Source organism: Salmo salar, chromosome 20 (assembly GCF_965601325.2).
Source record: "Salmo salar chromosome 20, fSalSal1, whole genome shotgun sequence".
Taxonomy (NCBI): Eukaryota; Metazoa; Chordata; class Actinopteri; order Salmoniformes; family Salmonidae; genus Salmo; species Salmo salar.
Window position 1 is genome coordinate 54,534,296 of NC_138310.1, and position 15,682 is coordinate 54,549,977.

Below are 15,682 nucleotides of genomic sequence, written 5' to 3' on the forward strand. Positions count from 1 at the left end.
CTTTATTACTGACTCAGTAGATGATGCAACAATTTCTAAATATTAGAGGCTATTTGAGTCTCAAAGTAAAATATTACAGTTAAAATAAAGATACCAATACATGGATAATAATGTTTTATGAATCCTACATGTAAAGTTGAATCACCCAGTTCTGGGAAAACATTACTCAATCCATGCTTTTGTGTTTGCTGTGGTTCGTTAATGGATAGTCACTCATCAAATAAGATAACTACATAGTAGCATGCAGACATATATTTTAAGTCAGACACCAACAGAGACGGAAAGGAATAAACACATACTTGTCATGTATGCTGTCACTCTGTTGTTGTGTGCGGCCTTCTCCTTCAACTCTGTCAAAGAGGGTGAGTACTGAGATGGTCAGGGAGATGCACGAGTCAGAAGTTACTGTAACAAACAACACCATTCATGATCTCCCAGTAATGTGTTTGTATCTCAGTAAAATGTTGAATTTCAGTCAGACATATGTCTGTATGTCAGTCATGTCTGTATTTCAGTAATGTGTCTGTATTTCAGTCATATGTACATCTGTATTTCAGAAATGTGTGTGGGTCGTTCCACCAACAAGGAGCCTATTTTAGAAGTGTAACTTGGTAAAAAAACACGTTTGATTACAACTATTTTTAACATTCTGTCATAAAGAGCACATGTTCAACTTCATAAAAAAAATCCCATCTGAAGATATTAAATTAATAAAATGACAATAGTAAGTGCCTATTAAGTAACAAATAAAGTTTACCGTAACAGGGTTGATGATTTCATCATGAATCAGTCCTGAATCCCCTTGTGACAAAAGGAAGCTTGTTGTGTGCAACAGGAAGAGGCAATTGAATGCAAGCTTCACTTTTTTTTTATTATAAATGGTTCAACACTTTCTAGCCTCTCTATGGGTAACAGGGTAGACGTGTTATGCTCGATCCGCTCAGTTTTCCGCCGCAAAAAAACACAAAATGTCCAAAAAAGAGTATATCAAGTATATCAAATATTGAAAAAATGAAGGTTTCACCATATTAAAACAAGAGTTCAGTTCACGTCACAGGGTTGACCTTAAAATGAGGGACAGATGTAATTGATTCACGGAGGGACATGTCAAAATGCTGAATTTTGGCATATTAGCAAGTCTTTATTCATATAATAAATCTGACTTATTGAATTCTCCATGTGGTCTATATTAAAGGACACTTCATTTAATATAACAGGCTTTTAAAATTCAATATTGGTGCACAATTTCTACTTAAAACATCAAAGTGACTGCATTTCAGTAATTTGTGACTGGATTTCAGTTACATGTCTGTATTTCAGTATTTTGTCTGCATTTCAGGAATATGTCTGCATTTCAGTCATACGTATGCCTGTATTTCAGTGTGGATGCAGGGGGAAGACTATGGGGACTATGAGGATGAACAGCCCCAGAACTGTTCCATCGCTGAGAAGATCGGCGGCGGCAACGTGTCCTACTCTCAGGCAGGTACTGAGGGCAGCGTGCTGACCTATCACTGTAAGGCAGGACACTACCCGTACCCCGTCAGCCAACGGGTGTGCAGCGCCGATGGGGAGTGGTCCACCATGAGACTGACCAATGGCAGACGAGTGTCGCGAGCCTCCTGTAAAGGTAGTGTTTCTGGTGGATACAGGAGGCAGGTGATGAGTTAGTATCTGATAAACTACTGCTGTATTCTCCTCTCTCTCCATCTCATTCTGTCTCAAAATGTGTTTCTCCCTCTCTCTCGCTCTCTCTTTCTCTCTCACAGCGATAATGTGTCCAGGCCAGCTCCAATTGGACCATGGTGAGTTCTGGCCCAGGGAACAGTGGTTGAAGCCAGGGGAGAGCCAGAGTTTCTCCTGCCACAGTGGCTTCAGCCTGTCTGGGTCAGCTCAGAGGAACTGCACCTCTCTAGGAGACTGGACAGGCACAATCCCAGTGTGTGATAGCCAAGGTGAGAAGCCCTCACCCTTGTACAACATGCCAGATAAAGTAAGCTTTAGAATGTTTTTCTCTGTATAGTGCACAATATATTAAGTGGTAGAATGAGGATTCAAATCAGAAGTAAAACATTAAGGTAGAGGTAATATTTGGTGCAAAGAACTTGTGCAAAAAAATCTCAGTATTGATTAATAAATCTGTGCCAAAGAGAGTGGACTTTACCTTAGCTAAGTTCAGACAGGAAACGCCACGTATTCGTTTAACCATTTATTAGAAGATTACAGTACATGTACAATAGTCTTGGCATTAGGCCCTGCTCCTTCTGGGTAGCTCACTGCGAGAGCATAAATCATGTAAGATATATTAATAACAGGCAGTGAACAATGTACGCTTTACCGATCCCCCTGACTGAAACAAAAGCAGAGCCCCAACAGGTGGAGGCTGGGGTGTGAAAGCAGAAAGCACACGAGTGGCGAGTAGTGCATGTTTCAGCATTACAGCATGTTACAGCATGCTAGATCGAATCCAAGAGCTGACAAGGTAAAAATCTGGCATTCTGCTCTTGAACAAGGCAGTTAACCCATTGTTCCTAGGCCGTTATTGTAAATAAGAATTTGTTCTTAACTGACTTGACCAGTTAAATAAAGGTTAAATGAATAAAATAAAAAAAATTGCATGTCACCAAAAACAGAAGCGCAAAGAGAATTTTTGTGCAAACCTGGTTTACTAAATAGACCGCCATATTAAGGTAGTGTGATTTATCTAATTGGTTCAATATCAGCCGAGGCTATCAGCTGATTCAACACTCAAATTTCCTGTATGAACCTGCTGGACTTGATGTATTAATCACTATATACCCTGTGGCCGGACGTAAACGATCCTAACTAAGCACTACCTCTCTATTTACATAAACACATCCTTTACACTGAAGACATAGTGTGCGTCCCAAATGCCACCTTATTCCCTTTATAGTGCACTACTTTTGACCAGGGCCCAGTGCACTATTTAGGTAATAGGCTGCCATTTTGGTTACTGTCATAGTCGTAAAGTTGTAACTACCGTTGATATTGATATTCTATGCATTCAGGCAAATGCCCACTCTTACAGATGTCTGGTTGGTGTAAGACGGCATTTATTAGTTGAGAGTTGGCTGCACCAATTGTGTTCAAGTGCATACAGGCGTGCATAGAGCCCCACTTACTTCGGTATAATACTTAGGTATAAGAAGCTTTTTGAATCTTAGAAACACATTGACAGGCACAGAGATGAATGGCGCTTTTGATATTGTGCATTATAACCCCAAAGCAGGTCAATGAGCAAAGCTTGTACGACGTCTCTGCGTATGCTTTTTGCAGTACTATATAATAATATATGCCATTTAGCAGACTTTTATGGAAAGCAACTTACATTAAAGTGAGGACATGCATTTTAGTACACCAACACGTGACCGCTGCGGGACTTGATCCCACAACCTTGGCGTTTCTTGTTCCATGCTTTACCACAGGATCAGTCAAATAAAGGCCTTTGGATCTTATTATTTAAGTTAGTCTTGATTAATCAAATCAAATTTATTTTTATATAGCCCTTCGTACATCAGCTGATATCTCAAAGTGCTGTACAGAAACCCAGCCTAAAACCTCAAATAGCAAGCAAAGCATGTGAAAGAAGCACGGTGGCTAGGAAAAACTCCCTAGGAAAAACTCCCTAGAAAGGCCAAAAACCTAGGAAGAAACCTAGAGAGGAACCAGGCTATGAGGGGTGGCCAGTCCTCTTCTGGCTGTGCAGGGTGGATATTATAACAGAACATGGTCAAGATGTTAAAATGTTCATAAATGACCAGCATGGTCAAATAATAATAATCATAGTAGTTGTCGAGGGTGCAACAAGCACGTCCGGTGAACAGGTCAGGGTTCCATAGCTGCAGGCAGAACAGTTGAAACTGGAGCAGCAGCACGGCCAGGTGGACTGGGGACAGCAAGGAGTCATCATACCAGGTAGTCCTGAGGCATGGTCCTAGGGCTCAGGTCCTCCAAGAGAAAGACAGAAAGAGAGAAAGAGAGAATTAGAGAGAGCATATTTAAATTCACACAGGACACCGGATAAGACAAGATAAATACTCCAGATGTAACAGACTGACCCTAGCCCCCCGACACATAAACTACTGCAGCATAAATACTGGAGGCTGAGACAGGAGGGATCAGAAGACACTGTGGCCCCATCCGATGATACCCCCGGACAGGGCCAAACAGGCAGGATATAACCCCACCCACTTTGCCAAAGCACAGCCCCCACACCACTAGAGGGATGTCTCCAACCACCAACTTACCGTCCTAAGACAAGGCCGAGTATAGCCCACAACGATCTCCGCCATGGCACAACCCAAGGGGGGGCGCCAACCCAGACAGGAAGACCACGTCAGTGACTCAACCCACTCAAGTGACGCACCCCTCCCATGGACGGCATGGAAGAACACCAGTAAGCCAGTGACTCAGCCCCTGTAAAAAGGGTTAGAGGCAGAGAATCCCAGTTGAAAGAGGGGAACCGGCAAGGCAGAGACAGCAAGGGCGGTTCGTTGCTCCAGCCTTTCCGTTCACCTTCACACTCCTGGGCCAGACTATACTTAATCATAGGACCTACTGAAGAGATAAGTCTTCAGTAAAGACTTAAAGGTTGAGACCGAGTCTGCGTCTCTCACATTGGTAGGCAGACCATTCCATAAAAATGGAGCTCTATAGGAGAAAGCCCTACCTCCAGCCGTTTGCTTAGAAATTCTAGGGACAATTAGGAGGCCTGCGTCTTGTGACCGTAGCGTACGTGTAGGTATGTACGGCAGGACCAAATCGGAAAGATAGGTAGGAGCAAGCCCATGTAATGCTTTGTAGGTTAGCAGTAAAACCTTGAAATCAGCCCTTGCCTTAACAGGAAGCCAGTGTAGGGAGGCTAGCACTGGAGTAATATGATCACATTTTTTGGTTCTAGTCAGGATTCTAGCAGCCGTATTTAGCACTAACTGAAGTTTATTTAGTGCTTTATCCGGGTAGCCGGAAAGTAGAGCATTGCAGTAGTCCAGCCTAGAAGTAACAAAAGCATGGATTAATTTTTCTGCGTCATTTTTGGACAGAAAGTTTCTGATTTTTGCAATGTTACGTAGATGGAAAAAAGCTGTCCTTGAAACAGTCTTGATATGTTCTTCAAAAGAGAGATCAGGGTCCAGAGTAACGCCGAGGTCCTTCACAGTTTTATTTGAGACGACTGTACAACCATCCAGATTAATTGTCAGATTCAACAGAAGATCTCTGTTTCTTGGGACCTAGAACAAGCATCTCTGTTTTGTCCGAGTTTAAAAGTAGAAAGTTTGCAGCCATCCACTTCTTTATGTCTGAAACACAGGCTTCTAGCGAGGGCAATTTTGGGGCTTCACCATGTTTCATTGAAATGTACAGCTGTGTGTCGTCCGCATAGCAGTGAAATTTAACATTATGTTTTCGAATGACATCCCCAAGAGGTAAAATATATAGTGAAAACAATAGTGGTCCTAAAACGGAACCTTGAGGAACACCGAAATTTACAATTGATTTGTCAGAGGACAAACCATTCACAGAGACAAACTGATATCTTTCCGACAGATAAGATCTAAACCAGGCCAGAACTTGTCCTTTGTAGACCAATTTGGGTTTCCAATCTCTCCAAAAGAATGTGGTGATCGATGGTATCAAAAGCGGCACTAAGATCTAGGAGCACGAGGACAGATGCAGAGCCTCGGTCTGACGTCATTAAAAGGTAATTTACCACCTTCACAAGTGCAGTCTCAGTGCTATGATGGGGTCTAAAACCAGACTGAAGCGTTTCGTATACATTGTTTGTCTTCAGGAAGGCAGTGAGTTGCTGTGCAACAGCTTTTTCTAAACTTTTTGAGAGGAATGGAAGATTCGATATAGGCCGATAGTTTTTTATAATTTCTGGGTCAAGATTCGGCTTTTTCAAGAGAGGCTTTATTACTGCCACTTTTAGTGAGCTTGGTACACATCCGGTGGATAGAGAGCCGTTTATTATGTTCAACATAGGAGGGCCAAGCACAGGAAGCAGCTCTTTCAGTAGTTTAGTTGGAATAGGGTCCAGTATGCAGCTTGAGGGTTTGGAGGCCATGATTATTTTCATCATTGTGTCAAGAGATATAGTACTAAAACACTTTAGTATCTCCCTTGATCCTAGGTCCTGGCAGAGTTGTGTAGACTCAGGACAATGGAGCTTTGGAGGAATACCCAGATTTAAAGAGGAGTCTGTAATTTGCTTTCTAAATGATCATGATCTTTTCCTCAAAGAAGTTCATAAATTTATTACTGCTGAAGTGAAAGCCATCCTCCATTTGCGAAGGCTGCTTTTTAGTTAGCTTTGCGACAGTATCAAAAAGAAATTTCGGATTGTTCTTATTTTCCTCAATTAAGTTGGAAAAATAGGATGATCGAGCAGCAGTGAGGGCTCTTCGATACTGCACGGTACTGTCTTTCCAAGCTAGTCGGAAGACTTCCAGTTTGGTGTGGCGCCATTTCCGTTCCAATTTTCTGGAAGCTTGCTTCAGAGCTCGTGTATTTTCTGTATACCAGGGAGCTAGTTTCTTATGACAGATGTTTTTAATTTTTAGGGGTGCAACTGCATCTAGGGTATTGCGCAAGGTTAAATTGAGTTCCTCGGTTAGGTGGTTAACTGATTTTTGTCCTCTGACGTCCTTGGGTAGGCAGAGGCAGTCTGGAAGGGCATCAAGGAATCTTTGGGTTGTGTGAGAATTTATAGCACGACTTTTAATGGTCCTTGGTTGGGGTCTGAGCAGATTATTTGTTGCAATTGCAAACGTAATAAAATGGTGGTCCGATAGTCCAGGATTATGAGGAAAAACATTGAGATCCACAACATTTATTCCATGGGACAAAACTAGGTCCAGAGTATGACTGTGGCAGTGAGTAGGTTCAGAGACATGTTGGACAAAACCCACTGAGTCGATGATGGCTCCGAAAGCCTTTTGGAGTGGGTCTGTGGACTTTTCCATGTGAATGTTAAAGTCACCAAAAATTAGAATATTATCTGCTATGACTACAAGATCCGATAGGAATTCAGGGAACTCAGTGAGGAACACTGCATATGGCCCAGGAGGCCTGTAAACAGTAGCTATAAAAAGTGAGTGAGTAGGCTGCATAGATTTCATGACTAGAAGCTCAAAAGACGAAAACGTCATTGTGTTTTTTTTTGTAAATTGAAATTTGCTATCGTAAATATTAGCAACACCTCCGCCTTTGCCGGATGCACGGGGGGTATGGTCACTAGTGTAACCAGGGGGTGAGGCCTCATTTAACACAGTAAATTCATCAGGCTTAAGCCATGTTTCAGTCAGGCCAATCACATCAAGATTATGATCAGTGATTAGTTCATTGACTATAACTGCCTTGGAAGTGAGGGATCTAACATTAAGTAACCCAATTTTGAGATGTGAGGTATCACAATCTCTTTCAATAATGGCAGGAATGGAGGAGGTCTTTATACTAGTGAGATAAAGAAAGCGAACACCGCCATTTTTAATTTTGCCCAACCTAGATCGAGGCACAGACACGGTCTCAATGGGGAAAGCTGAGCTGACTACGCTGACTGTGCTAGTGGCAGACTCCACTAAGCTGGCAGGCTGGCTAACAGCCTGCTGCCTGGCCTGCACCCTATTTCATTGTGGAGCTAGAGGAGTTAGAGCCCTGTCTATGTTCGTAGATAAGATGAGAGCACCCCTCCAGCTAGGATGGAGTCCGTCACTCCTCAACAGGCCAGGCTTGGTCCTGTTTGTGGGTGAGTCCCAGAAAGAGGGCCAATTATCTACAAATTCTATCTTTTGGGAGGGGCAGAAAACAGTTTTCAACCAGCGATTGAGTTGTGAGACTCTGCTGTAGAGCTCATCACTCCCCCTAACTGGGAGGGGGCCAGAGACAATTAATCGATGTCGACACATCTTTCTAGCTGATTTACACGCTGAAGCTATGTTGCACTTGGTGACCTCTGACTGTTTCATCCTAACGTCGTTGGTGCCGACGTGGATAACAATATCTCTATACTCGCCAGTTTTAGCTTTAGCCAGCACCGTCTTTAGATTAGCCTTAACGTCGGTAGCCCTGCCCCCTGGTAAACAGTGTATGATCGCTGGATCATTCGTTTTAAGTCTAATACTGCGGGTAATGGAGTCGCCAATGACTAGGGTTTTCAATTTGTCAGAGCTAATGGTGGGAGCCGTCGGCGTCTCAGACCCCACAACGGGAGGAGTAGAGACCAGAGAAGTCTCGGCCTCCGACTCCGACTCGCTTAATGGGGAGAACCGGTTGAAAGTTTCTGTCGGCTGAATAAGCGACACCGGTTGAGCATTCCTACAGCGTTTCCCTCCAGAAGCCATGAGAAAGTTGTCCGGCTGCGGGGACCGTGCGAGGGGGTTTATACTAACGTTACTATCTGTACTTACTGGTGGCACAGACGCTGTTTCATCCTTTCCTACACTGAAATTACCCTTGCCTAACGATCGCGTCTGAAGCTGGGCTTGCAGCACAGCTATCCTTGCCGTAAGGCGATCGTTCTCTTGTATATTATAAGTACAACGACTGCAATTAGAAGGCATCATGTTAATGTTACTTAGCTTCGGCTGTTTGAAGTCCTGACGAACCATGTCCAGATAAAACCTCCGGGGTGAAAAAGTTGAATGAAAAAAGTTGAGTGAGGGAAAAAGTTAAAATATACGGTAATGAAAAAGTAAAAAACCGTCAGGTAGCAAAGTAAGATCGGCAACAAAACGCACAGCAGCATAAACAAGTCTGCAAGTTGTGACCGGACTTGTGATTAGTGCATGTGTCATGGCTCATACAAAATCTTCTCATTTCAGCTGATGACTGTAAGAACCCAGGTGTGCCCCCGGGTGCCCTGAGGTCCGAGGGCCGCTTCCGGAAAGGGGAGAAGGTCCAGTACCGCTGCCAGATGGGTCTGGACCTGTTGGGCTCAGCCGAGAGGGTCTGTCTGGAGTCCAGGGAGTGGAGCGGCTCAGAGACACGCTGCCAGAGTCAGTGCCTTGATTGGATCAGGCTACGCTAGACTAATACATTACTGCAACATTATGGCCATACCTACATGCTACCTTTTTATATGTAATTTTCAATCCAATGTTATTTACAGAGTCAAAGTTCTGGACATGCTAATATACTATTATCTGTCTCAAAACAGCCCAGTATGCCTTTGACTCCCCCAGTGCAGTGGCAGACGCTATGGGAGGCTCTCTGTCTGGAGTCATGGATGTTCTGTCACCTGAGTTCATAAAGAAAAACAAAGGTGATCCATTATAGTGTGTACGTGCTTGCATTTGTGAGTATGCTGTATCTCTGTACCTGTGTATACTCGGTGTGTCATATGTGTTACTTTAAGCTGAGATCATTACACCCCCTATCTTGTCCCTGCGTTCTAGGAAGCGCCTTTGGTAGGACCCTGCGGGTGTCTGATGGTCGTATGAACGTGTTCATCCTGATGGATACCTCAGGCAGCATCTCCAAGACCCACTTTAACCTGGCCAGGGACGCCATTGCTGCCCTCATACGCAAGGTCTTACTTTCATTTATGTCCCCACAAACATTGAGGACGCAGATTAAGCCTAGTCCTAGACTGAATAGCACTTTCAATGGCGTTTCATTTCTGTGCCTGCGAAATCAGCCCTGAGAATCCTCAGAACTTATAAACTTCTCACAGATAATAAACACACTATTCTATGATAAGCCTCTAAAAGACACTAACGTCTAACTAACAGGATTCTCTCTCAGCTTGACAGCTACGAGGTTGAGCTGAAATTCCAGGTGATCTCCTACGCCAGCGAGGCTAAAGATATTGTGGACATTGTGTCCAGAAGCGATGAGCATGTCAGGAGCAACGTAAAAAGTGTCCTAAAGAGACTGGCAGCGTTTGATCACCAAAGTATGTCAGCACCTCTCCCTTTCTGCACTTTATGAAGCCATGACACTGTACAGGAAAATATATACTTTAGCAGTTGACAATGGTTGAGGTGTGCGTGACTGATTAGCATACATTACTGATTAGAGTACAGTGCCTGGTGTGGTTTGATACAATACCTGTCACCTACAGGCCACGGGAACCAGACTGGCACCAACCTGTACGCTGCTCTGTATCGTGTGTATGAACGCATGGCCATCCTGAAAGAGAGGAACGAGACCCGATTCAGTGAAACACAGAACGTCATCCTCATTGAAACAGATGGTACATTGTAGGAGGGTTCAACCTACTCAAGGACTTTTTCAATATAATGTTCATTGTGTATGGAGAGGAGAGAGGCATCCATGTGTATTCTCTCTGCCCCGTAGGGTACTCCAACACAGGGGGTAGTCCCCTGGCTGTCCTGGCTAAGATCCGCTCCCTGCTTGGGTACAGCACCTCGGCTCTCGACCAAACTGATGACAAGCTGCTAGGTCAGTTACACAGGGAGTCACACTGAAGACAAGCTGCTAGGTCAGTTACACAGGGAGTCACACTGAAGACAAGCTGCTAGGTCAGTTACACAGGGAGTCACACTGAAGACAAGCTGCTAGGTCAGTTACACAGGGAGTCACACTGAAGACAAGCTGCTAGGTCAGTTACACAGGGAGTCACACTGAAGACAAGCTGCTAGGTCAGTTACACAGGGAGCCACACTGACAACCGTACAGCTCTATGATGCTTCACTCAAGACTGTATAAATATCTACTCAGATTGTGTGTGTGTGTATTTTATGCAGATGTCTACGTGTTTGGTGTTGGGGACAACGTGAATAAGAACGAGCTGAATCTGATTGCCTCTAGGAAGAGACATGAGAAGCACCTTTTCATTCTGAAGGACTACAAACAGCTGGGAGAAGTGTTCAACAGCATGATCAGTGGGTTGTCTTAGTGTCATCATTACATTTACTGTAACAAGTGCATTTGATCATTTCTTGGTACAAATTCTGTATCAAAGTCTTTGTATGTAGTATATTTAGCAATAGAATGGCTGAACCACGCAGAATGAAGTTAAATGTAGTATTGATGATGCATTTATTTCTAGGTGATAAAAGTGTGATCATGTGTGGGGTGGCACAGGAAGACGTGTCAGAGAATCAGGAGGAGTTTGGGCCCACCAAGACAGCCTATACCAGGCCGTGGCATGTCAATGTCATCACAGTAAGCCTTATTTAACAGAACATAGAAGATTGTACACAAGAAACACTATCAACGACATTACTGTACATTCCTTGGTACTGTATTTAGTTAACAAAATCTACTCTATTCATCCCGCTACAGACTAGCGCTAAGTCTGAGACCTGCCAGGGTTCCATCGTGACCCAGAACTGGATCCTGACCGCAGCTCACTGCTTTTCTGCCATCAGATCTGGGGGGAAAGTGAACCAAGACAAAGTGACTGTGAAGATTGGTCAGTAGCCTACCTAATTGCACATAGGTCTCTGCATTGACCTCAAAATGTTCATGGGTCATTTGGCAGTGTGTCTGCCCATTTAGAAATACCAATCTATAACACAGATGATAGATAACACAGAATACTGATTATTAAATAGGTGATGTCTATTCTGCCTTTCATCCCCAAGTAATGCTTACTAGTAAGTATCAACCTCAAGCCAATGTCCCCCAGGTTTTGAAGGAAAGGAGGTAGCAAAGGTGCTGCTTGTGATCCCGCACCCACAGTACAACATTGATGGACTCCGCCACAAGAACGTGAAAGAGTTCTATGACTATGACATTGCTCTGGTCAAGGTTGAAGAAATCAAGCCGTCATGGACGGCGAGGTGGGTTCGAGCAGCAACACTAGCTCATGAAATAATTCCCTTGTAAATCGTTCTCATTCCAAACCACCACGATTCCATCTACTTGGTCAAATCATTCACCAGCAATGACATTGTTACTCATTGTTACAATATTAACATGAGTACTTTATTGCACTCTAATCTTGTGTAACTACATGACTAGCTACATGACTTCCTGTACCTCCCTGTGTTGTTTATCTGGTATGTGTTCTCTACAGGCCCATCTGCTTACCGTGTACCAAGCCCGCCAACCGAGCCATGAAGATGGGTCCCAACTCCACCTGTGAACACCACGGTAAGATGATTACTACTCCTCCTGAACAAGCAGACGGAGTGCAATCCTTTTTTATTAGCTTGACAAGCCCAACTCAACTCGTTGAACTTGGTACTGCTGGCCATGACTGGTGTCATCCACCCATGAATCAGATCATGTCTTGGCTTGACTCGAGTTCTATTTGTAATATATATACACTCACCGGCCAGTTTATTACGTACACCACCCCGTTCATGAACATGGATCACTCAGACAGTGAGTCACGAGGCAGACAGGCATCCAGTTACTGTTCGAATTAACGTTAGAATGGGAAAAACAAGTGACCTAAGCGACTTTGAGCGTGGTATGATTGTCGGTGCCTTTATTTTTATTTAACTAGGCAAGTCAGTTAAGAACATATTCTTATTTATAATGACGGCCTACCGGGGAACAGTGGGTTAACTGCCTTGTTCAGGGGTAGAATGACAGATTTTTACCCCGTCAGCTCGGGGATTCGGATCCAGCAACCTTTCGGTTACAGGCCCAGCTCTCTAACCACTAGGCTACCTGCCGTCCCTGGTGAGCCAGATCCAGTACCAAACAAAACCATCCAGTCGGTGGCAGTCCTGTGGGCGAAAACAGCTTGTTGATGAGAGAGGTGGAATAATAATACATTGGTGAGTGTATAATAACCAGTTAATGGAGTGTGTGTCTGCAGAGAAAGCCCTGCTACCCATGGAGGAGACCAGAGCATACTTCATCAACAAGGGGGCTACAGTCAAGGTTGCAAAACGCAAGCAAACACACATTCATACAGGGAGTAAGGTTAGTGGTACTCAACAACCAAACACACATTCATAAAGGTCATAGGTCACATCCACAGGCCTTCTACAGTATAATCTATCATTGGCTCTGCATTTACTACCATTTGTGTATGAGGAGTGAAGTTCTACAAATGTACTTTTTGAATAAGACTGAGTTTGTCTTCATGTATGCCTGCAAATTATGTCTAATTGATGTGCATGTTTGTGAAGGGTGTCATGTGAAGGGCGCGGTGTTAATGGGTAGCACCATTGTTTGATGTTCCTATTTGCAGAGGCTTGACTGTATTAAACAGGCTGAGAACACACTTCTAACTCCTCACGATGCAACTCTGAATGAATACGTGCCAGACAGGTTTCTGTGCTCGGGCGGATCTGCCGATCATATAGATGCAGTAACTTGCAAAGGTATGATTGTAGGAATACACAGCATGGGAAGCCACATTATACAACTCGGGAACACATACATTAATTAATATACAAATAATAGGATAAACCTTTGTTATTCTCATGCGTGATATGATCCAACTTTTCCTAACAGGTGATTCTGGAGGCGCTCTGTTCCTTCTTAACAGACTGCGGTATTTTCAAGTGAGAAACTCCCCTTCTGCTAAATCTTGTCCATGATAAGCATACTTCATACTAGCATATAGAACTATGTACCAGTATCTGGTGTTTGGGTTCATTAGGCCAAGCTAAGTGTACTTTTTGTATGACTCTATTCAATGACCAGGCATATACAGTTGAATTTGGAAGTTGACATACACTTAGGTTGGAGTCATTAAAACTCGTTTTTCAACCACTCCACAAATTTCTTGTTAACAAACTATAGTTTGGGAAGTCGGTTAGGACATCTACTTTGTACATGACTAGTCAGTTTTCCAACAATTGTTTACAGACCAATTATTTCACTTATAATTAATTGTATCACAATTCCAGTGGGTCAGAAGTTTACATACACTAAGTTGACTGTGCCTTTAAACAGCTTGGAAAATTCCAGAAAATTATGTCATGGCTTTAGAAGCTTCTGATAGGCTAATTACATCATTTGAGGTGTACCTGTGGATGCATTTCAAGGCCTACCTTCAAACTCAGTGTCTCTTTGCTTGACATCATGGGAAAAAATCTAAAGAAAATCAGCCAAGACCTCAGAATAAAAATGGTAGACCTCCACAAGTCTGGTTCATCCTTGGGAGCAATTTCCAAATGCCTGAAGATACCACGTTCCTCTGTACAAACAATTGTTTGTACAGATACCACGCAGCCGTCATACTGCTCGGGAAGGAGACGCGTTCTGTCTCCTAGAGATGAACGTACTTTGGTGCGAAAAGTGCAAATCAATCCCAGAACAACAGCAATGGACCTTGTGAAGATGCTGGAGGAAACAGGTACAAAAGTATCTATATCCACAGTAACACAAGTCCTATATCAACATTACCTGAAAGGCATCTCAGCAAGGAAGAAGCCAGTGCTCCAAAACCTCCATAAAAAAGCCAGACTGCGGTTTGCAACTGCACATGGGGACAAAGATCGTACTTTTTGGAGAAATGTCCTCTGGTCTGATGAAACAAAAATTGAACTTTTTGGCCATAATGACCATCGTTATGTTTGGAGGGAAAAGGGGGAGGCTAGCAAGCCGAAGAACACCATCGCAACCGGGAAGCACGGGGTGGCAGCATCATGTTGTGGGGGTGCTTTGCTGCAGGAGGGACTGGTGCACTTCACAAAATAGATGGCATCATGAGGCAGGAAAATTATGTGGATATATTGAAGCAACATCTCAAGACATCAGTCAGGAAGTTAAAGCTTGGTCGCAAATGGGTCTTCCAAATGGACAATGACCCCAAGCATACTTCCAAAGTTGTGGCAAAATGGCTTAAGGACAACATTGTCAATGTATTGGAGTGGCCATCACAAAGCCCTGACCTCATATAGAAAATGTGTGGGCAGAATTGAAAAAGTGTGTGCGAGCAAGAAGGCCTACAAACCTGGCTCAGTTACACCAGCTCTGTCAGTAGGAATGGGCCAAACTTCACCCAACTTATTGTGGGAAGCTTGTGGAAGGCTACCTGAAACGTTTTTGACCCAAGTCCAACAATTTAAAGGCAATGCTACCAAATACTAATTGAGTGTATGTAAACTTCTGACCCACTGGGAATGTGATGAAAGAAATAAAAGCTTAAATACATCTCTCTACTATTATTCTGACATTTCACATTCTTATAATAAAGTGGTGATCCTAACTGACCTAAGACAGGAACTTTTTTAATATAATTAAATGTCAGGAATTGTGAAAAACTGAGTTTAAATGTATTTGGCTAAGGTGTACGTAAACTTACGACTTCAACTGTAGGAATGAATCCACACGCGCGGTTCTATTTCATCTATCCTTCAGGTGGGAGTAGTGAGCTGGGGCACCAAGAACGTGTGTGAGCCACAAGACAGGAGTGACAGGCCCCCTCCTGACGCAAGGGACTTCCACATTAGTGTCTTCCACTTGCTGCCATGGTTAAAACAGCACCTGGGGACGGACCTGGAGTTTCTACCTATAGACGACTGAGTTTCAACTTGGATTCTCACATAAAGCTTAAAATATTGATTTAGTAGCGCCATTTTAGGACGGTGGCTTACTAGCAGAAGAAAATGCCTTTCCGTTTCCCTACTTTACAGAATAGGACCCATTCCTAAAATGAATCAAATTAATAACAATTTATTAAAATATAAAATGAATAAACATTGGTCATGGTTTTTTACTTTTTAGGCTTTCTGGAAACAAGTACTGTATATCTGACAAGAAAACATAATATGAAACTCAAGCA

The 15,682-nt window shown here is 43.3% G+C and overlaps 1 protein-coding gene across 1 annotated transcript; it reads left to right on the forward strand.

Annotated features, from left to right (window-relative positions):
- Positions 1 to 204: 204 nt before the first annotated feature.
- si:ch1073-280e3.1 (complement C2) lies at positions 205 to 15,597 on the forward strand. The gene is made up of 18 exons (XM_014162291.3): positions 205 to 362; positions 1,382 to 1,630; positions 1,770 to 1,955; positions 8,844 to 9,017; positions 9,179 to 9,283; positions 9,417 to 9,550; positions 9,766 to 9,916; positions 10,085 to 10,216; positions 10,321 to 10,425; positions 10,731 to 10,868; positions 11,036 to 11,151; positions 11,272 to 11,401; positions 11,618 to 11,771; positions 12,008 to 12,084; positions 12,761 to 12,867; positions 13,139 to 13,271; positions 13,405 to 13,454; positions 15,259 to 15,597. The coding sequence occupies exons 1-18, from the start codon at positions 242 to 244 to the stop codon at positions 15,421 to 15,423; spliced, it is 2,427 nt and encodes an 808-aa protein (XP_014017766.3). The 5' UTR covers positions 205 to 241; the 3' UTR covers positions 15,424 to 15,597.
- The last annotated feature ends 85 nt before the right edge of the window (positions 15,598 to 15,682 follow it).

Coding starts and splice junctions, on each gene's coding strand:
- si:ch1073-280e3.1 (XM_014162291.3), top strand. CDS start 242: ATGCAGACATATATTTTAAGTCAGACACCAACAGAGACGGAAAGGAAT. Junction 11,152..11,271: donor GGCATGTCAATGTCATCACA/GTAAGCCTTATT, acceptor ATCCCGCTACAG/ACTAGCGCTAAGTCTGAGAC. Junction 11,772..12,007: donor AAGCCGTCATGGACGGCGAG/GTGGGTTCGAGC, acceptor TGTTCTCTACAG/GCCCATCTGCTTACCGTGTA.